Here is a 24,561-nt window from a genome sequence, read left to right as displayed (position 1 = left end):
CAGACACGTTATCAAGAAATTTCAAGGCTGTTGGCAAAGCGGCCACAAAATATTCGTCTTGATAGTGCATTGCAAGCTCGAGCGCAAGCGAGCGCGCGCACACACACAAAATCACACACGCATACACACACGCACGCGGATAGACAGATAAATTACTTTGTAATGAATTGCAGTTAAGTACAAAAATGTTGTTTCGTACTGAAAAATATAGAGGCAAACAAAAAGTGGTAGGTTTCTTTTTATTATTTTCGCTGCATCGTCTAGCGAATCCCGTGACTTTCTAGTACATGACAACGGGTCACAACCTGGAGATTAAGTGCCCTTCATTTTCATACATTATTTCTGACGCGATAAAGCGTTATAAATATTTATAACTGGGATTTTAGCAGTGCGTAAATGAAAAACTTCACTTCAGATTGTGATTTTATCAACACCATTAGGCCTACAGAGCAAAACGAGCGCAATACCTACGCGTTGTACACTCGTCCAAAGAACAAGCTGCCTACTACTTACGTATTTCATATTCCATCCATAACGAAGCAGGCATTCCCGGAATACGTAGTAAGTAAACAACTCGATGTTCTAACAGTTCCGTATGAAGTATTTTAGTGACTTGCCTACATAAACTGACCAAGCGTTCGTTTCTCAGGCCATGCATTATACGAGCAGGTGTCACAAGGTTAAGGTCCTCTGCCGATAAAATGTGATGCGGAAAATATAATGTAGGAAAGTTCAATGCTAAATCAGTATCACTGCTTCCCTACATAATACGATATCTCTTACGACACGTGGTTCATTCCGAATTAAAATGAAGAGGATACCGGCCGCTGTCGGATTACTGCTCACTGTATCTATTCTTCTACAGCTTGTATTGTACTACCAGAGCAGTCGAAGTTGTAAGTATTTATTTACTCTCTCTCTCTCTCTCTCTCTCTCTCTCTCACACAATTTCGGAGAAAGGGAAAGAGAATGGGTTAATGTATAAATTGACTTACTGATAGACTCTCTCTCTCTCTCTCTCTCACACAATCTGCCGTTCTGTTATCGTCAGATTTTCTTTCATACGTTAACTATTCTCTTTCCATCTTCCTTACATTGCTCTCTCTCTCTCTCTCTCTCTCTCTCTCTCTCACACACACGCACGCACGCACATCTATCTGCCCTTCTCTACTCCTCCAATTTTCTTTCATTCATGTAACTATTCTCTTTCCATTTTCCATACACCTTATCTGTTAGAAGAGAGAAGAAAATACCGTACATTATTTTCAAGACAACTTCTGTGTGAAATTCTTCGATGCTTTATATTGCTACGCATGCACCGATTGTTCACAAATATTGAACATTTATTTGACCTTTAGACTGAGGTCCCAATGCGGAAATGTTACAATAACCACCCTTAAGCTGTCATGCAGTCAGATCAGACTGAGTAATGTTTAACGTTACTTAAATCAGTACCAGCACGAGGAAGCGGAGTTGTTAGCTTGGCACGATGTATATTAGTTACATTACATTTGAAAAGGGACGGTAAGATAGGACCTTTATGGAACATGACAATATGCAAATATATACTTGCTACAGTGTCAAAAGAGTGGTATACACTGTGTGTCCTTGCTAATATTCATTGTTTGTATACATGTACATACATATATATATATATATATATATATATATATATATATATATATATATATATATATATATATATATATATATATATATATATATATATCTTTCCAGCTAAGTAGGTTGGCTAGTAACATATGGTAGCTAGTGACACGTGTACTTAGAAGTTACTGTTCTTTCAAAAAAGGGTCCATTTTACGTGCGTAAGGGGGGGGGGGAGATTCACTGTGAATGGAGTGTAAGAGACTTGTTACATTCATTGGGTTACTGCATTATGAAACATAAAAACCCAGTAATTACTTCAATCAATAAATTAGACCTACACAGACATAAATTTCAAAATATATAATAAGATTATCGTAACATCTTATGACTTCAGTTCACCGCTCTAATTTTCCCACACATTATTTTCATTCTCGCTTTATTCCCACATTACAGTAGCGCAGGATGACACAAGTGGACATACAAGTAGTTTAAATTGTGTAGACACGATTAATAAAAGCTGGAAGAACCGCACAATGGACTATCCTTTCATTATGAACACTGTTTACAACAAGGCGGTTCAAGGATGAGAGATATAAAAAAAACCACTAGCACCCGTTATCACACTGGCCTCTTTTACGGCTCTATAACACTTATAAATACTCTCCAACAAAGACTACCCAATCATCACGTTGAAACTACATTTGGGACCTGTTCGTCCTTTTCCGTCAAAGTCAAGAAAGAAACCTTGAATATCATTCAATGAGAACTATATTCGTAACTTTTGTTCAGGTAGTTCAATATGACAACGGAAGGTGACAAAGTCTCAATCGGATCATTGTCGGCATTTCAACTGCAATAGGGCCTATATGTGGTGCACTCCGCCTGAGGCGAATCACCAAATGCATAAAATCTGTGTACTCTTGCAACTTCATACCATGTTATTTCTCGACTTTACCAAAGTGGTCGAGCGATGTTCCAGTCGACTGAAACTGATACGCCCCCGTAGCATTTATGTCGGTAGAGGAGATGCAAGTTTCCTTATTAAACGGAAGCGGTCGTGCACAAGAATGCAAGATCTATGAGTTCCTGTTACGGATTTGGAAAATAGGGATCATTTAATCTAAACAAAAATGAACTATTTGTTTTCAAGTATTGAGAGGGGCAAATGCATATCGTATTATTAACGTAAACGAACCCCACTAATTATTTTTATTCTAGTTTGTTTAAAACAAAATACTTCGCTTTTTTTAGTGTGTTTCATCTGTACAATTCAGTACGTAGCTGGTGCATAGTAGCCGAACGTGAACATATATATAAGATGTCAGAAGGCTTTGCTAATATGTCTCAGCTATCAGAAGGCTTTCACAATTTGTCTAAGCTGTCAGAAGGGATTGCTAATGTGTCTAAATTGTCAGAATGGTTTGCCATTGTGTTTAAGCTGTCAATGGTTCGCTAATGTGTCTAATATGTCAGAATGGTTTGCTAATGTGTCTAAGCTGTCCTTGTGGTTCGCTAATGTGCCTAAGCTGTCAGAATGGTTTGCTAATGTGACTAAGCTATCAGAATGGTTTGCTAATGTGTCTGAACTGTCAGAAGAGTTTACTGATATATATGAAGATAAGGTAAGTTATGCAAAGAAGGTTTGTCTGCAATATATAGATGACCAATCAGTTGCTCCCTTGTGTCAATATGAATTGTTTTAAAGGTCAGATTTACTCCCTTGTGTCAGTATGAATTGTTTTAAAGGTCAGATGGCGTAGCTGTTAATAAAAACCGGCACTAGTCTGTTTTTACTTCAAATACGTGTTTAATTTTCTATACAAGGATTTAACAGCGTATAAGCACAATGCTGGATGAAAGTTGTAATTGTTTATGAATGTAAACCTAGTATGTACCTGCACAAAGAAAGTAGTAAAATCTACTCGCTGAGTAACTGTATGACGTTGAAATACAGATACATACTGGATAAATCATTTTCCGACAGAAGTCCCGTATGAAACTGGAGGGGTGGCTCACAGTCCAAAAAACGTGCCCCTTTCTATTGATTACCGACCTAACGCAGGAGCACCAATATCTGTGCGTTTTTATGACCCTGTAATTTTCTATGAAGTTACACATTTTCTGTAAAAAAAATTGTCAACATTACAAGAAAGGACATTTTGTGGTGAAAATTTCACGAAATTGAATGAAAGATTGTTAAGTTGAAATCATTTGGATTTGTATTCGTTTTTCGGTGAAAATTGCCTAGGTGTTCGTTCATCGATGAACCGTGCCGCTGCAGAAAACAAAGAACCTTATGTATAGCTGTATAAAGTTTCACACATAGACTGGTCAGAGTTCTATTTAAATTCTGAATAAACATACGTTGGTGTACAATTGTGAAACATAGGAATTTATCTTTGATTCTTACCAAAACACTTATCAAGACATGGCTGTGTGACATTAGAGTGCAGATAATTAAAATATAACGATGTGAGGCATTACGAGCTGATGACTTCATTATACTGTTGTGAGGCATTACTTGGCGGATAATTAAAATTAAATGTTGTGAGGCATTACGGGGCTGATGACTTCATTATACTGATGTGAGGCATTACTTGGCGGATAATTAAACTATAACGTTGTGAGGCATTACGGGGCTGATGACTTCATTATACTGTTGTGAGGCATTACTTGGCGGATAATTAAACTATAACGTTGTGAGGCATTACGGGCTGATGACTTCATTATACCGTTGTGAGGCATTACTTGGCGGATAATTAAAATATAACGATGTGAGGCATTACGGGCTGATGACTTCATTATACCGTTGTGAGGCATTACTTGGCGGATAATTAAACTATAACGTTGTGAGGCATTACATGTAGAAGTTAAGCAGTAAACTCAATAGCCATAAAGCATGCAATCCACATTTTGTGTACATACATACATACATAGATACACACACAGACACGCACACAGACACAGACACACACACAGACATACATACATATACACACAGACACGCACACAGACACACAGACAGACATGCATACATACATACATACATACATACATACATACATACATACATTTAAAACAACATACGCAAAGTATACCAAAGGAAACAAAAAAAAAACAGCTCAGTGTGCACGTATCTGTATGTTTTTTTATGGAGGGATGAATGACTCTAGCTGGAAGTAAGAATGGATGGATAAACAAAAATACGGTCCTCACATTCCGTCGTCATATCTTCGGGCAGATGTAAATTGACCTCACTAATTATAAATTACCCTTTAAACTTGAGTGTGTGCTGGAATGCTGAAGAATTGCAACGTCTTAGCAAGTGCCTTCATAAAACATTCAAAATTAAGCGTATAGAAGGTGTTACTTGGTTCATTCTCATCATTGTCATTTGTATGTGTGTATGTGTGTGTTTACGTGTGTGTGTGTGTGTTTACGTGTGTGTTTATTATTAATACTCTGTGGTCTTAAACTATGTAAGAGAAAGATTGAAAACCAACACGTTTTGTAAAATCCAAGAAATAGTTTATTTCCCTCAGATAAGAAGCGAAAATTTAAAATGAACTTAGTGTTTTGAATTAATCCCACGTAGTCCCAAACGTTCTGATAAATGTCCAAATGTATGAAGTTTCATTTGAATTCCAGTGTTATTCTAAATAAGTTCCAATATTGTCTGTGCTGGTGTGCATTTAGTCTCGAATGTGCTAGTGACCTGGAGTGTGGTGATGTGCTAATAGTCTTTTGATGTATCACAATTATATAATCCAAAAATGTTCTTGTATCAGTTCACTATAATTCCAAAATTAATGGTCCAGTCCAAAAATATTATTGAACACTTTTTAATACCAGTGAATAATAATTTGAACAAATAAATCCTCCCAAAAGAAAAATTGAACACAATAACAAGATTGATTCTGCTTCAGGATCGAAAAGCAAGACTATGTAATTTCTCAAGTAAACAACATTGTGTAAAAAAGATAGGACACGTATCTCTCTCTCTCTCTCTCTCTCTCTCTCTTATATAAATACAGAAATACAAAACATAAATCGTTCAAAACCCAACAAATTATACTGTATATATATATTTGGGTATGTTAAAAATCTAGACTTATTTTATGATGTTGTAGATGTTCACAAATGCACCTTACATTTCCTTGATACTGAGAAACATACCGCCCGTAACTTTCGAGTTGCTGACGTGTTGTGTCAGGAAAAAGGGACATTCTTGGTGTTGTAATGCATAATCATGTACATATGGCGATAAATCTCAGCACATTTATTAGTCAGTTCAGTTCTATGATGAGGTGTTGCTATGAATGTGAAGTCTTCATATATAATCAGTCATATGCCATTATGCTAAGTACTGTTGATGATCTATCGATACATCACGCGTCACGACTGTTATGCAAGCTATATGTCTGCAAGCCAAACGTGGACTGCACGCACTTAGACGAGTATTCGTGTGAACACAGAATCCAAATGTCAGAGAGAGAGAGAGGAGTTAATTAAACCGACAGTGCAGTTGAAATGTTAATAACTTTTGTTAAACAATTCTTGATCTAACAAAAAAATTAAGAATCTTAACACGTAAGAAGAAATCATTCTCCAGGTAGACCTGTCATTGACGAGAAAATGTATTGCATAATGAGCGCTAAGGGAGATCATTTTCATAGACTGCGTGTATCCATACGACATTTCTTTTCTGAAATGAAAGAAAGACGCGAATTTGCACTGTGTCCGTTAAATGCCTCATATATTTTCAAAAATAAAAAGGGTTATTTTGTTACTCACGGGAAGAAGAAACGGTGATTGATATACAAGATGAATGGTAATTGGTTAGTGCATTTGATTGAAATTTTTTTACTTCATTGGAATGCTTGTTTTCATAAGAACTACTTACCTTTGCAATCCTGACTATGAGTGCATGTATTTAGTATGTTGGCACAAGTTTGTCCTAAAATGTTGTCATGTTTGTTTACTAGATACTAGAAAAGGACTACACCATATATTTTATCCGATCCTGACATTGGTTTGTATTTAACTTAGTCATTATTATTATTATTATTTACAACTAATCAGACTTTGACATATTGCTAAATTATACATTTCTGTCTGTTCATGTTATTTTTCTAAAAGGAATTTAGTCCTTAAATCTTGTACACATCCCCGAAAGGACGTTACAGTTGCGGACAGTTGCAGTGCAAAATTATGCAGACCGCAGCATAAGCCCCTAATTTTTAAATCGCCAAATATCTCGTTTTTATTGAAATTAATCACCATCCAATTTTTTTTGTTTCCTTTGGTGTATTTTTGTATTTTGTGTGTGCTGTTTGACGTCATTGTATGTATGTATGTATGTGTGTGTGTGTGTGTGTGTGTGTGTGCGTGTGTGTGTGTGTGTCATATAATACGTGTCTGCGGCATGATGCCCCAGTGCAAGACATCACTATAAACTGCCACACTGCAGACAGCGTAGCGATATGACTGAAACATTTGTAAAGCTACGTTAAAAATCCAAATCACGCACACACGTGTATGTATGTATGTATGTATGTATGTATGTATGTATGTATGTATCATAATACGCATCTGCGGCATGATGCCCCAGTGCTAGACATCACTATAAACTGCCACACTGCAGACAATGTAGAGATATGGCTGAAACATTTGTAAAGCTACGTTAAAAATCCAAATCACCCACACACGTGTATGTATGTATGTATGTATGTATCTATGTATGTTGGAAAACTGGGCATCCTTCAGAGATTCTCTGTACTCAACTGCATCCCAAACCATTGGTGTCACCACACGTAAACACCATCATTGGTTTGATGAGAACACTGCTGCCATTCAGAGACCTATCAATGAGAAACGTCGGACACAGAAGGACTGCACAGTAGACGGCAGTTCTTACGAAGCAGACTTCTGCAACATCAAGGGGACTTTCCTTTGCAAACTCAGAGAGTTGTAATACTCTTGTCGTTAACGACATCATTCCCAGTCACCAAATGAGTCAAGCAGGGCTGTGTGATGGCCACGACCATGTTCTTTGCCATGGTTACTGGGGTCTTCCGTGATTCTGACACTGGGATCGACATTAGATACCAGACTTACGGCAAGCTCTTCAATCTGAGGAGACTTCAGGCAAAGACGAAATTGCAGGAAGTGACTGTTCGTGATCTACTTGCTGACAGCTGTTCACTGACACTGAACACAGTATGGTGAATTCTGGTTTCACAATCAGTGTCAAGAAGACAGGGATGACAAATTAAATGGTAAAACCATTCGTGGCAGTTGACAAGTTTACCTATCTCGGCAGCACACCGTCACGTGCAGTCCGCGTCGATGATGAAACTAATGCCAGAATTGCTAAAACAAGTATGGCCTTTGGTAGACTACGTGCAAATGTGTAACGGAGAGCAGAAGTATCAGTCTATAAACAAACATTAAGATCTACAAAGCTATCGTATTGCCCATCCTGCTGAATTCTTGCAAAACCTGGACGGTGTACAGACGTCATGCCAACAAGCTGAATCATTTTCACATGGGCTGCTTGAGGAAACTGATGAGGATAAAATGGAAGAACATGGTCCCTTGCAATGAGGTTCTCACACTGGCAAGCATTCGAAGGATTCGCACTCTACTGACGATATCACAAATGATATGGACAAGCAACGTCACCACGATATCAGAAGAACGATACCACAAAGTATCTTCGGCAGCGAGGGGAAAATTATATCAGGGTGGTCAGAAGAAACGCTTAAAAGACTCCCTAAAGTCATCACTGAAACACTTCAACATTGGCATTAGTTTCATCATTGACGCGGACTGCACGTGACGGTGTGCTGCCGAGATAGGTAAACTTGTCAACTGCCACGAAGGTTTGACCATTTGCTTTGTCATCCCTGTCTTCTTGACATTGATTGTGAAACCAGAATTCACCACACTGTCTTGAGAAAATATCACACAGGATCGCACTACTTGGTGGGGTCTTGTCCATACTGGAGCTACCGACATTGGACGGAGAAGAATTGCAGAGGCAGTACAGAAGCGCGAGCTGTTGAAATCTAACAACTGCAGCACGTCTTCTATTATTCAATCAAACCAAAGTGGCATCTCTTGTCAAGTGTGCCATAGATAGTTTAGAGCACAAAATTTACTTGATCAGTCAGAGACTTAAGAAAACGAAACCAATTAGCGATGTCATGGTTATCTTCGAACTCGAATGATGAACAACAAACATGTCTGATCGTAATAATGAACATGTTCTTGGTTGTACTGTTAGCAATTAACAATAATTCGACAAAGACAATGCAAAGATGGAAAAAGTTGCTTTTGGTAGTCAAATATTGACTTGAGAAAAGAAGAAGCTTGGATAAATCACACACCAGCCAATGATTGATGAACAGTAGACAGCAAGGAATGTACACCCTATAATTATTTCGTCGCCACGGACGATTTTCGTGCACCCCTTATAGGTAAATTTTACGTGACGTAATTAGCGATTGTTTGTTATCTCCGTTTCAAAAGATCGTCTCAGTTGATGCGTTTAAAAATACTCTTTTAGGCTAACAGCACCACAGTTTGGAAATAAATTTCAAATTTCTTTGCTTAATTAATGTATATAAGTATGTTGAATTGTTTCAACTCATAATATCGTATTTGCATTGCTAACGCTTATAATACGGTCAGTACTTCATAAAAAGACCCTAATCATTGGGATTTTATGAAGGATAAAAACCGAGTTTGCAAACCAACCGAATAAAGTATCAGCTTAAAACAGTTCTGTGTGCACTCAACAGCAAAAATCCTTGACAATAAATGTCTTCGCCTAATGCCTTCACAGGTCAAGATCTAAGCTAGTGACATGGAATCGTAAATTGAAGCAGCTGCCAATGACTTACGGTTGCATTATACAAGGGCAGATCTTGGTCTACGCATTATACACGAGTATGTAAAAAACGTTCTTTGCTTCATGAATGATCATTTTCTGACTAGTATTATAGTGTTGGGGGTATTTATGCATTGTCATAGTCAGTGTCTGAAAACCTTCCTCAAAATGAGTGTGTCCAACAATAATTTACGGAATACTAAACTTTGATGTTAATCGGACTTTATTTATGTAAACTTAATACCTTAAAAAAGTAATTTTCTACCACATCCATTTTACGGCGAAAAGTGTGTCCAACAATCCTCCACGCACAGCTAATTGGACGCTAGAGTTTTAACAAGCACATTTAATTTGAACGGACAAAAGTACGGTGGGCAGTTCACATTATGTAATTTGTCTCAAATATCATATATCTTCAGAGAAATTAGTTTCAATCCAGATATTTGGCTGAAATTTTGTGTGTGCTTTAAACGTTGCACGTAATGTAGATTTCCCACCCTTGGATATGATATCATTACGCCGTTTTGTGGGGTCAAACGAGAATTTAACATTGTGGATTGATATGTGGCATAAGGGGAATGTAAAATGGGAATATCTACATGGGGTCTAACGGGAATTGTATATGTTATAAATGTCTATATGATTAATATCATAACGCTTTTTTGGGTCTAACGGGAATTTATCATCGGAATGCTTGTCTCGGACCTAACGAGAAATGTAATATTAAAAACGTCCAATGTTTAATATTATTGGTTTATATGGCGATAAAGGAAAACGTAATGTTTACATCGTCAATAGATTTAACATTATGGACCTGTCTGGTGACAAGGGTCAACGTAATGTTCACATCGTCAATAGGTTTAACATTATGGGCCTGTCTGGTGACAAGGGTCAACGTAATGTTTACATCTTCAATAGATTTAACATTATGGGCCTGTCTGGTGACAAGGGTCAACGTAATGTTTACATCGTCAATAGATTTAACATTATGGGCCTGTCTGGTGACAAGGGTCAACGTAATGTTTACATCGTCAATAGGTTTAACATTATGGGCCTGTCTGGTGACAAGGGTCAACGTAATGTTTACATCGTCAATAGGTTTAACATTATGGGCCTGTCTGGTGACAAGGGTCAACGTAATGTTTACATCGTCAGTAGATTTAACATTATGGGCCTGTCTGGTGACAAGGGTCAACGTAATATTTACATCGTCAATAGGTTTAACATTATGGGCCTGTCTGGTGACAAGGGTCAACGTAATGTTTACATCGTCAGTAGATTTAACATTATGGGCCTGTCTGGTGACAAGGGTCAACGTAATGTTAGAGACCTCCACAGCTTTAACATTATGTGCTTTTAAGGCGACAGGGGAAAATGTAACGTTAAACCTAGTGGTTCAACGATACGCCCAAAACGGTGTTGCGATATGCCAAACCCATTTTGCAATAGGTATTGCCGTGTAGTGACACTTAATGAAAACAATAAAATAATAACTAGAATATTTACTTCTTGAAATATATAACATCTTTGTGTGATGTTACCTTGCAAGACTTCAGATGGCAGTCAAAAGAACACACAAAGTTAACATAAAAATGAAACAAGTCTACCTGAAAGTAGTCAAAATATCAGAAATTATATATCTCTGCCATTTCTAGTATGTGGGTGTTTAAAATTTCATCCATGCACGTTTTTCTTTTTCACGTTGGGAATAATTTTAAAATCCATTTTGTTATATATAAAAAATATACATTTCTGAAAATGGCGCTCCTGTCACATCTACATGCCTGTGAACTAACTTGAAAAATGAGTCGACGTTACTCGATATTTAGAGACAAGAAAAGGAAGGTAACTTGACGTAAGCAATTTCACCAGACCGACCTTGTATTTCACATAGAAAACATCAGATCTGGCAGCTGTTTGTTTAAATTTTTTGTTCTCTATTCTTTGAAGCTAAAATATCTACCATAACAGCAGATGTTGCATGCTTTGATGTAGGTACATTCCGTACATTGGGTACAAAAGTAAATAATTTTAGAGGAATTGATATATTTACAAAGTAAATTGATCGAGTGGTCCAACATTACGTTTCTATAATACTTACCTTGATCAGGTTTTGCCTTTACATAACATACTGGACTACATATAAAATGATAGCATATGTGCAAACTGAGTGAAAGCAAAGCAAATTGGCTGATGTATAATTGGTCACTCCAAATTGTATATTTAAATGTATATGTGGGGTGTTGGAAAATACATAACTGGGTTTTATATTGTAGATAACTGAATATTGTTTACTCCACATGGCATGTTGGGGGGGGGGGGGTCACTCCACATGGCGTGCTGATGATTTAGCTTCTGGTGTTGGCTAGTAGATAACTGTATATTGGTCAATCGAAACGAATTGTTAGATAGTATATAACTGGGTCATATATAGTAAAAATGTTGAGAGCTGGAGAGTGAATAACTGGGTATTGTATAATAGTTGACTGGGTATTGGTCGCTATAAATATTGTGTTGGATAGTAAATGTTGGGTATTTGATAGTTCAGATCTCGGTACTGAATAGAATATAACTGCTGTTGGGTAATTCCAAATGGCGTGTTGGAAGATATAGTGTATGGTATTGGATGTTAAAATGGTCGCTCCAAAAGGCATGTAGGATAGTAGATAATGGGTGCTGTATAGCACTTGTGCAGTTTGGGATAGGAACCAAATCTGTCTCATAAAACATTGTCATTGTCACGGGTAAAGCCTTTTCGTGAGAGAATTGCAGTTTAGTTAGGCAAGAAACGATCCGGTTATTTTTGCATCCTACCCTGTGTTATCTATAGATGATTAGGTATGTATCACTTCAAACGGAGTACTGGATAGCGAATGTATTTTCTCTCTCTGGTTCATGGTCTCTCAAATTCTTCCAGACCTACGTCCTTTGACAATTTATTTAACGAGAAAAATTACTTGTTAATTCCTCGGAGTCCCTCAGACTTCCCTTTTGGCAGAAAAAACTCTGACAGCCGGATTTCGCAAAAGAAATTACTTGGACCATTTAATTTCATCGTTGAAACACAAACACCTCGTTTAGTTTGCCAGTGAGGATTAATTTTCTCTAACCGCCAAAGGTTTAACACGCACATCAAAGCTAAAATAATTATCTCTAGTCCGCCTTTATGAATAACTATTTTGGAATATCATTTTATGACACTTATTTCAAATGGGCCAAGATTTCCCAAAATTTGTCTCCGGCTTGTCTCAACTTTGTCATGTTTCGCTACATGACCGTACGTTAACATCGCTCTCTACCATCTGTCACACCTTTCTCCGAATAGACTCTAATTAAAGCTCTCATGTCTAGAAATAATAGAGATTAATCATCGCAAGCTACAAACTTATTGCGAGCCTAGCCCATATGTCAGTCTTAATGGTTACGTGTCACGCTGATCACGACAGAATGTGCTGCGACAAAATAGCGACATAAATGTGCACCACTACAGTTCCAAACTGGTGTTGTGTCACTTTGGCAAGCAATGAATTCAATCCAGTGCTCCCTTGGTTTAATATAAGTACATGTACGATTGATCTTACCAAACAAAATATAAAATGGAACCTTTCAAATGCTAAGGATATCAATTTCCTTTTGCGAATATATGAAATATTTATGTTATACGCATCCAATCTTTCTTCTAATTAGAATTATTTTATTAATATGCTTTTAGCAATGTTTCAATTTTGCACACATGCGCCTGGTCGTACCCATTTTCCGCTCACACTATACAATCAATCAGAAGCCGCTGTTTAAGTTGACTTGTGCATTTGAAATGGCCCCTTCCTCATGGTTTAATCCAGGGTTCTCAATTTCAAACCACCCCCAGGGCCTCACGAGGGCATTATCGATGGCCCAAGGACCGCACCACATTTGTTATCTCATGAAACCTTGTGACGCCAATCATTTTGAGGGCCACAGGATACGGCTTGGCGGGCCAGTGTTTAAGACATATGGTTTAATCCTGTAGGTTTACCAGTGTTATGTATATTTTATTTAATTTATTTGTTTGTTTGTTAGTTTTTTTTTAAAAATTTCCATTACTTGCTATTGTAATGTAACTTTATTTTCTGAAATACAGTTTAGTTCTGACTGGCTTTTTTGTTCTTGACGTAAACAACTTTATAGAGACATTGTATCTAATGCTGACCTTGAGTCAGAAATCAGTGAGAATTGTATTAAACAACTTTCTTTTTTTTAAATTCTTTCTCAGAGTAAGATTGATAAAATGAAATCGAGGCCATACTTGGAGTAAGTGATAAATAACATGTAGCAATTGTTACAAACTCTAGTTTTCCCAGAGGACTGACTCACATCCGGACATCTGTTTTGCGTTGTAGCTCGATTTTTGATATTTTGAGAAATAATAGTTATTCTTACCTTAACACTTGAGAAGTCAAAGTGTTTTATGTTGTGACCAGTTTTGGGGTAATTATTTTATTTTATTTTATAGAAAAGTGATTCTTTTCCTTGGAAATACTAGCGCTCTAAATTATCTCTTGGACAAGGACAGTTATTGAACTTTACACAGAATTCAAAGACTGGAATATTTTTTTTCTGTGATTCAACAAAGAACTGTTGAAACATCAGTACAAAGCTGATCGCCTTCCATTTTCCATTTTTCATCGGGATTCAAACTCAGTTTCATTATGACTTTTATTACTTGAACTTGAATTTTTTTAATTCTTGGATTATATTTGGATTTGATTCTTACAACCTTAAGTTCTTTTTTTATTTTTACCTTTTTTCTAGGGAAATAAATTATTTGTTAAATTTTACAAAGCTTGTTGTTTTCACTCTTTTCTTGTTACTTTTGTAAGAGCCTAAAAACGTAACAACAGTTTTATATTTCCAAAGTCCTTCAGTAATATGCGTTTATTTTTCTCCATTAAATTTAGAATGTTTGCTTATGTGTAGATTAGGTTTCATGATTCGCTACTTAATCTGTCCAAGACACTTGCCTTTTTCCCAGCGTATCTTTACAGCCTGGTGCAAAAGGGCGCAACAGTCGTGATAAAGAGCAGTTAAATGCGACGCAATGCACCATTTCTTATTCGTCGCGGTTATCTAAATTTTAAAGTTATTGGTGACAAGCTGATTCAATATGTGTTCTAAATTTTCTTTCAAACATCCTTAAGCACGGTCACGCGTACCACTAACCCATTAGAAGTTTCGTTTAAGATAGATTTTAAAATGCCAAATACGGAGACGCAGATACTAGTTGCATACGCATGTAGGTTCTTTTGTTTAAAATTAACCTCCTTAATCTCAACGAATACCCAATTCATTCGCCACCAGTTCTATCTGTTTGGAAAATATTTATACATATTTATTGAGATGTTGCATGCAACCCCTGCCCTCTTTTCGACAAATTGCTCTTTGCGGACCGCCCCCCCCCCCCCCCCCCCCCCGCTTCAGAATATAATAGAAATGTAATTGGATGGAATGACGGGAAGGAGATGATAAATGAGTTCGTGCCTGGGAAAATGTGGAGTGTCTCATCCTGATAAAAAATATGGACGATCATAGTATTTTGGTGCCTTTCTTATCTGTTGTTCGTGACAACGTCTTTCGAAGAAAACACGTTCTGTTTGACCTTTTAAATCTGTACAAGTGTGAGGTAGTACGTATGTCAACATCAATCTGTTTTTACAGTTTCTAATACGTTGGAATAAAAGTCCAAGATCTAGTACCATTATAGCTTTTTCACGTAGAAAACACAACGTAAAGAGAGTCAAATACAGTATTAATCCAAAACCTAAGAGTTTATATTTATCCAATATAATAATAATAATAATAATAATAATAACAATGAGGACTTTGTATAGCGCCTAATCTTTAGAAGCTCTTAGCGCTTTACAACATTAGACAACACCTATAAGATAAAAAAACATATAATGCTATGATTACAAAAACAACCACCATGAAATTAGAAAACATTAAAAAACATGCTGAGAATATTTAAGGTAGGAAACATTATTCAGTCTTTAAGTTTGTTCTTGCAGTCGAAATAAATGAGTTTTGAGAGCACTCTTGAATTGGATCACTGTGTCTTTGTGTCTAAGTTCAGTGGGCAATTCATTCCACGTTGCTGGACCCTGGTATACAAAAGAACGCTGTCCATATGACTTTGTTTTCATAGTGGGAATAATGAATATACGATTGTCAGAAGAGGAGCGTAAGTATCATGCTGGTGTGTACACATGGGTGAGGTCGGATAGGTATGTTGGGCTAGAGTCCGACAGTGAAACGTAGCACAGATAATATGAAACAAAAATTACTTGAAATATTAATATTGGCATTTTAACTGGAATAAACTAGAAAACTCTTTAAGTGCAACATATTGTATTTTCTCTATCAAAGACTGGTGGGTAAAATCGAATGCTCTCTCTCTCTCTCTCTCTCTCAATAACAACACAGAGACAACAACAAAGATATTTCATGTATGGTCTAGGTTAAATGCACAGGGCCAGTGTTGTAAAGGTCAATATTGATACTATGGAAAACAATTACGCAATTACGTACTGCGAAGATCAACAGTTGCTGCAATACATATTTGGACATTTGTAACAATGAAGACCGAAATAGTTGAGCCTTTCTTTCAACTCTTTGAACGTAATAGAAATATGTAATTTTCCTGACATTTTGATGTTCTAGGCAAGAATTATTAAACAGGGCTGTTTTTCTTTGCATTCTACAATAACGTCTTTACAAACCTGTGTAAGTGGCTCGAACTTGTTTCTATATACGCATTCCGCTTGGTAATATCTATGCAACTGTCGAATAACTGTTTATGGAGACCTTTCAGTGTGCAACATACGCACGATAATTACGTATGCAACAGTTAGAACAAAAACTTACTCTAGCTACAAAGATTCTAATTAAAAATTAAAAAGGGCTCAAATTACTTGGTATATTTCAAGCACAAACAAAAAGATTGCCTTGATAAATATTCCGTTATGAATAAAGATGCAACTATAAACATGATGTACACAAGAATTACGAAAGAAGCGAATGTAAACACAAGCAATTAAGAAGATGCGCTACAACGTTGCTGTGATAAAGCGACACACACACACACACACACACACACACACACACACACACATATATATATATATATATATATATATATATATATATATATATATATATATATATATATATATATATACTAAATTCTCTACATTCAAGGGTAATTGTTGTCGTTGCGAACATAAAATGTACCGTTACAATTGTATTTCTTGTTGCAACGGTACAGCTACAAAAACTGCGCGGCACCTGTATATGAACACCGTTGCACCAGCCCAAAAATATTGGTGCACTGGTATTCGGATTCCGTTACAACTAAAAATACCATTATGACAACATAAAACTTAACGTTGCAGAAGAACCGCCCTTCACTCTAACGCGGTAATTTTTCCACAATGTAATAATACATAAGGATAATTTATGAGGTGTCGGTACATCTTAGTGTAAGGAATTACAAATGTGGGCCGCTAAAGATGCTCGTATTCGCTTGGCAGTAAACACAATAAAACATCCTAAGGTAATTAATTTACCACGGTCGTGAAATAACTACAGCGTCTTACCAAAATAAAGTAGGAGATATGTATGGACAATATAAAAATGCATCCCATCTCCAGTCTAGTGTTAGTGAATGACACTTTGTATTTGAATACAATGAGCTTGTATTCTCCTCGAGTTTAGAAAGGTCTCAAATGTTTAATCAGTTAATTAGTTCAATTCTGAGCGAAGATGCTGGTAAAATTGGAGTTAAAAATCTATATTGATTTTAAAAGATAAGAAAAAAGACAAGACTTGAGATTTTCGATAAAGAAGTTGGTCTCCGAAATAAAAGATCAACGATACAGATGTGAGAGTCAGACAGACAAAGGGTCCCTCTAGATCCCACATTCAAATATGTCGCAGATAAAACCAGCGCTAGAACAAATCATATGCGGACAATTCGACAATCTCCTGAGATTTTCAAAGTCATTTTTATTACCTTATATACATATACAACTTAATTTTTCAATATGATTTAGGGCGTTTGTAATACGTTTTACTTATCAGTGATAATGTCAATATTCGAAATAATTATTATAAGACTTTTCACAATATGTTAAGGACGCATAAGCTTAATTTAGTTTTCGTTCTTTCATTTAGTAGTCTCACATTGCTGAATGAAGAATGCCTGGTATGTATTCTAAATTTAAAAGCTAGTTTCCATAATCTTTAATTTGGTTTTCGTATTCACATTTAATTTGCAAGATTTTTTTCTTGTTTCTTGTTTCTTGTTTATACATACATACATACATACATACATACATACATACATGACCGCTCTGGTGACCTAAGTGATTAGAGCGTCCCCCCTCGGATGCGGGAGGTCGCGGGCTCGAACTCCGCCGAGTCATAAAAAAGAGGTTAGTGTTAGGACTGGTCGGCCTGATATCAGGATAATGTGTCTGGGTTGGACATGATGCTACATGTCCGCACGGCATGACGCCCCTTTTGCTATAAGACATCACTATAAACTGCCACACTGCAAACACCGTAACGATATGACTGAAATTTGTTTAAAGCTACGTTAAAATTTCAAACCACACGCACACACACACGCACACGTACGCACGTATGCACGCACTCACATATACATACATACATACATACATACATACATACATACATACATACATACACATTTCTATTATAAACTGTAATACGCACCAGGTCTTGACGGTATGTGCCCAATATTTAACATTTAGTTGCTGATCAAATCCTACAACGAATGGCACAGCCAAGCAAACCCTCTAAATTTTGATATGATCTATTAACGCTAGCGACCTTTGAACATTTTATCTTTATCAGACCCCATACTTACATCTGTGGAACCAGAAAAATGAAATTATTTGGTCCCACCCAACTTCGTCCTTCCTGGACTGTGCCTGCATAAAGAACTTTCAGAAATCAGTCTGAGGAAAATTCAATTTAAAAAAAAAAAAACGAAACTACGCCACATAGAACAATATAGTTGGCGAATGGACACAAAATCACAATCAGAATATCTTTGCTGTTTTAACATATGTGTGGTACTCCGCCAGAGGAAAATTACCAAAACCGTCATATTGATCTGTATACCTACAACAACTTCCGAAGTTATTTCACGCCAAGGCCGAAAAGGTCGAGCGATATTCCGAGTATTGCATGGCTTGTAAGTATATTTGTGTTCAACCAGATTTTTCGCATAACTCTGTGAGATCTCCACCCAACAGGAATCGGGTTTAAAAAAAAAAACAAAAAAAAACGAGTTTTCTTTGATACTCCAAAACGAGGCTTTCCCAAAATCTGGCATATTGGTTTGACTGTTAAGACGAGATGCTTTAAATAAAGCTGTCACCGTTACAAAAAAAAAAAAAAAAAAAAAAAAAAATAGTATTTCCACGATCACCGGAACACCAATGATTTCTCTTAAACGTGACTGTAACCCATTTTCATGCTAGAACCGTCACGTTGTGCCTAATGACAGTTAGTTTCGTTAAGGATATTGACAGGAAAGATAGCGCCCTCAACATTTAGTCAGAAAATATGTATGTATGTATCATGAAACTTCCGCAAGACTAAGTGTATTTCGGAAAACAAGCTGACTTCTTTCTATAATGCTCTATTAATTATGTAAGTTAATGTTCTCAATATTAAGGCAAAGATCAAATTTAAACGTTCATATCCAACAGAGCTGAACATAAATTTCCTTAAACATCAGTTGTACATGAAAATATGTCTTCGATGACAGCACTGTAAGAAAAAAGTTCCCGAAAATTTTCAAGCAAGCAATTGAAAGTGATTTCCTAATTTTCACTTTCAATATTCAGTTCGGATGTTTGGAAATTAGTTGGCATTCACTCCTTTGCAAAGAGAGTCGTAGTACAACTATTTTCTCCCCTAGTATATAGTCATCTGCTTGGCCCTCGCGCCAGTCCCTTGGGTCATCTCAAACGTTAGGTATTGTAGAACTGCATAGCACACAAAACATATTTAGAAATCGTTGTTTTACCTGGCAATTTGCACAAGGGGTTTAATTCGGCATAAAGCTTTCGAATCCCCCCCATACTAGTAGAGATCACCAATCTGATAATAAAAAAAAATGAGAGCTCCACTGTTATACATGAAGGTCCGACAGCGACCGCTTTGGGGTCATGTTCTGGTAACGTATGTTGTTACCATAATCGCTAATTTTATAAACCAATTAAATGACGTCTTATATCCTCGCGTCTGGAGGCTTAGCAGTGGGAATGAAGAGCATGAATGTGTACCGAACGATCTGAGTTACTTTCAGATTTTTTAAAAGCTGCATTTCCATTAGCTAATTCAAATGTCACCAGAACATGACCCTAAGCGGTCATTTGAGAGCTTTACGTAGGACAGCGGAAATCTGATTTTAATCAGATTGTAGAAATCACGTACATCTATGATGGCTAGTTTTTCAATACACGACCCTGATGATTTAAATGTGGTGACTGGATCTTGTGTGAGAACTATTTTGCTGAGACCATTTACAAGGCTATACATGGGTGGAGGAAGAACCCGGGAAAATCATGAGAAGAACTGCCGACCCAAGGGAAGCATCTTCGCTAGCCAAGAATCCGATAATCCTATCTACACCTGGCCGATCGGACAGCTATATCGGTGCTTTGTCCTAGCGACATCTATTGGATTTCATGTGTTGCCTCCCTTAGTATGTAATGCCAACTAACCAAAAGCGTGATGCTGTACATTGGTCGAAAACGGTTGTGGCAGTTGACCTAAAAAGGATACTTTGTATGTTTAACATCGAAAGTATGACTATGTACCAGATGAAAGCCATTACATGTCTATTTGAGTGAAAGGTATTTGTGCAAACACAGACCGGCGCTGGAAAAGTGCTTATTTATCATTCCATTCAAGTTGTGTGCTCCCCTTGTCTAGATCACCTAGGACAGGGATACACAACCCGTTGCCCGCGTGTTCTGTCCAGAACTCAGGGCAGATTTAAACAACACAGAAATCTGGCCCGTGAACAGTAATTATATTAAAGAAATTAGTGTTTGCGGCCCTCGAGTGGTCTTCGAAACGGCAATCTGGACCTTGGCCGAAATGGGTTGTGCACCTCTGACCTAGGAACAATGATCAAATTTGAACAACTTAATTTCGATGGGATGCGGTGGCTTACCGTTGCATCCAATCAAATTCACAGACCCGAAGCTCACAAATATATGCTCGATATGCCAAGGTGCATATAGGGTTATCGGAACCTCGGCTAGCGAATATACAAGGAAAGGTACTGGCAAGATTGCGCACATACACAAGACTCGAACCCACGCGGACGGACATGACGTCTCTTTTGTTCGGGACACAACGTTACGTCATTTTTTGCCATCCGCTTCCTTTAGAGGTTAAGCGGACGGTTATGTTTTGTCAACGGTTACATTGCTAACACGAAACGATCTCATTCACACGAGTAAACATGATAGCCGTAACTGTAACACGTCATTGTGATGAGGTGGCTTTACCTTTGGCGTAAATATGGACATATTCAGCGTCTTTTGACAAAGCGATTTTTAATGAGATCCTATTAAGCGTACACTTTAATTTTTTACTTGTATTTTCAGTCTCCTTTTATATTTGACCCATATTTGAGAAAGTGTGTGTGTGTGGAAGTTTTATATATGACTTTTGTGAACAAAATAGCACATGATAGCCGTTAAAACTATAAACATTCAAATGTTGTTACAAATATAAATTTTTATTTTATTTATATGCATGTGAAAGAGTACAAATTTTGACATGCAGCTTTGCTGCATTTTCCGTTTTTCAACAATCAGCTCTGTACCGGTTCTCCATTCATGCAAACTTCCGATTAATATTTTAAAGAATGCATTATGTAAAAATAAGATACACTGAAACGCGTTATCTTGAAAGCTAGTTTAGTCAACGGCAGCCGGCGCTCGCTTTTTAGTACGTAGGGCGAATAGTTACCTCAGAGTCGCCAATAATATTTGCGTCTGTAGTTCTGTGAATATCATATGAGTGTCACCAAATATTATTAAAATTACCTAATTCGTTTCGCGCACAAATGACTAACACTGTTCGTATCGACTTATAGAGCAGCACCAACCCACTCATTCGTCGATACATGCTGAAAAAGAGTGGTGTATGTATATTAATCCGCCACGTTGCTCATGGACTTGTAGAAGAGTCTATTTTCTATACAGGGCGGAGCAGTTACAGGTGCCGTCGCGTGTCACAGGTAAACAGACCACGTCTGCAACATCTAGTTTTCCTTGAACTGTTTTACATTTTCTGCTTAGTATCTGTTTATGATATGATCAGTCTAATGAGTAGACTGTTTATCCGTCATGCACAATTGCTACAGACGCGGATATGATTCGCGACGTTAAGCTGAATGGCTATTATTCATTTAATGCAGTATTTTTTATTTCTTAAGTCATTGCTTCATGTCCAACATTGTTTAATTTTTTTGTCTTATGTTTACAGTTGATATGACAAGCAAAGAAATAACCCATTGACGGCTTTAATCTGCTCTCCGATTCTTACAAAACACACATCAAGTTAAGTAGTCAAAGACAATTTGAAATATAAAATTGTTGTTGCGTTAATGTCTAGCCAGTTCCTTTGAACACTAAAGCTAATTACACAAATCGTGCAATTTGCATTGACTGGGTGCGGTGGGGTGGAGGAGGGGAAGGAAGAAACAAAGACATTGCGATAACATACTTTAAAATTTCCATAACAACACTGCCTGTTATTAATGTCTGAACGCTGTATTTGCAAATGGATCAAGTGGCATATTTCCACTAAGTGATAAATCATTGGTCGCTTTGGCACGCTAGGGGCTTACGCGTAGAATTACTTTGCTTGTCAAGCAGACAAAAAAAACAATAATTAAACGAAATATTATGAGCAATCCATCTTATTTCTGACCTGCCATGCATGGGTTTATTATCATCTTTAATGTATACATAATATTGCCAACTCAATCCATCTTCCATCTCTTTCTTCATCGAACCAATTCATCATCCATTACCTTTAATGGAGGGGTGGGGTTGTGATGATTAGTGTAGGATTATAGCACATTGCTTACAATTATTGATGCATTAAAATATTTTCAGGAGTATAATCAAATCGATTTATACAAATTTCCTGATGAAGGTATACGTTGATAACACATGAACGGTACATTTCACCTTCCACCATGATACAAGAACGATAGATACACTGCCACAATTTATTATACCTATATTAAATGTGGGACCCATATGGCAGTACAACTATAGAAAAGGTTTTTGTGTTGTCATTTTCTAATGTACCAAGTAATTTTAAAAAATGTGCTACATACATACGCATGAATAAAACCTAATTCATCAATATTGTTATTTATGGACAGCTTTGTCTGCTTCTGTCCCTCAACATGCATTTTCATTTTGTGTACACATGCACACATGCTTGTGTGTGTGTATTGAAAAAGGCATGCATGTCTGAGCACATTTTTTGAAAGCGTGTTATTTTAAAATAATATAATTGTAACAAGATAACTGGGATGGAGTCAGATTATAACGAAGGACACTAATGATGGTAACCAAAATATGATGTTTATATACGAATGGTTTAATGGGAAAAAATTATGTTCAGTTCGTGCGCATAAAAGATCCAGATGTTGGACAATCAACATAATATGCACGAACCTGATAATGTTGTTGTTGTTGTTGTTGTAGGGTTTAACGCCATTTTTTAGCACACGATAGGCTATACATGGCGGCCAGTATTAATGGTGGAGGAAGAACCCGGGAAAACCCCGGAAAGAACCACCGACCCACAAGAAGCAATGGCAAGCTTTCTCACATACCCACATTGGCTGAATCTGAGACTCGAACCCACGCAGACATAGGTGAGATGGCAGTGACCCGTAACGGAGATCACTTTAGACCAATCGGCCACTAGGGGCCCCTGGGTTTTCCCGGGTTCTTCCTCCACCATTAATACTGGCCGCCATGTATAGCCTATCGTGTGCTGAAAAATGGCGTTAAACCCTACAACAACAACAAATAAAAAAAAACTAATGATTTTTGTAGAAGGCATACATGTGAGATTTTGACTGCAACAATCAGGTTCATTCCTGAAGCAACTGGTGGTTTTTATAGTGAACCAACACTGCCACCAACCCCTAAATTTTGCATTCATTTTTGACAGGAAATAGCTATTTTGAATATTTTCCTGTGATAAGGCAGCTAAAAGAATCAGTATGTGCCTTATGTATGAACAAAGTTCACTAGTACTATAAAAAATTACCATACTTTTCTTCACCTCTCAACCATCTAGATTTTTAGATATTTACCTCTGTAGCAGACAAACGTAAATACGTAATCCAAGTCGGCTGCTCATTTGTAGCCCAAGTTACGCATTTGATCTCCAATGCTATTCTAACTGTGACAGGCAGTCACCAACAAGCCAACTCATTTCCAAGCCTAACTCAAAGTAAATCTAAACCACATTACAGATTTAGCTTATGTGTGAATTTAAAAATGCCAGGCTTGTGATAATTAGGTTCATGCCTTCCACCTTAAAAATTAGGGGGTTGGTCAAAATATGAAACTATCCAGTGTGACCATAACAGAAACCAAATTAGCCCACGGCTAAACGACATCTACAATCCGGTGCATATATGGAGATGCAGCATATTACTCACTCACTCTCCAAGCACAACACTTGCTACCAGTCAATTAACCACCATTCAGGGGGCAGGGTCCAGTTTTTATGTACAAATTTAATGCCGCAATCAGCGACCTAGTATACAAAATCATAAAAAATCAAATACACAAGTGAGGTCAAAAAGGTCCATATTTTTAGATACCTATATTAAAACAAAGCATAAGAATAGTATTCACTTGACCAGAGAAGTCAATGGCAGTTCACAGCAGAAGAGGTTTATGCACCCCAACCCCTATTTTATACATGCATTT

The 24,561-nt window shown here is 37.1% G+C and overlaps 1 protein-coding gene across 1 annotated transcript in view; it reads left to right on the top strand.

Annotated features, from left to right (window-relative positions):
• The first annotated feature begins 307 nt into the window (after nucleotides 1–307).
• The window catches only part of LOC149785245 (alpha-1,3-mannosyl-glycoprotein 4-beta-N-acetylglucosaminyltransferase C-like), a 92,920-nt gene continuing 68,666 nt past the window's right edge, over nucleotides 308–24,561 (top strand). Inside the window, exon 1 of the mRNA XM_089979096.1 lies at nucleotides 308–896. Within this exon, the coding sequence (XP_089835222.1) occupies nucleotides 809–896 (88 nt within the window). The 5' untranslated portion in view covers nucleotides 308–808. The remainder of the gene's footprint in view (nucleotides 897–24,561) is intronic.

Source organism: Sinohyriopsis cumingii, chromosome 13 (assembly GCF_028554795.1).
Source record: "Sinohyriopsis cumingii isolate HCF-2022 chromosome 13, ASM2855479v2, whole genome shotgun sequence".
Lineage (NCBI taxonomy): Eukaryota > Metazoa > Mollusca > Bivalvia > Unionida > Unionidae > Sinohyriopsis > Sinohyriopsis cumingii.
The sequence above is the reverse complement of the archived record's forward strand: the minus strand, read 5'-3'. Positions and strand labels throughout refer to the sequence as shown.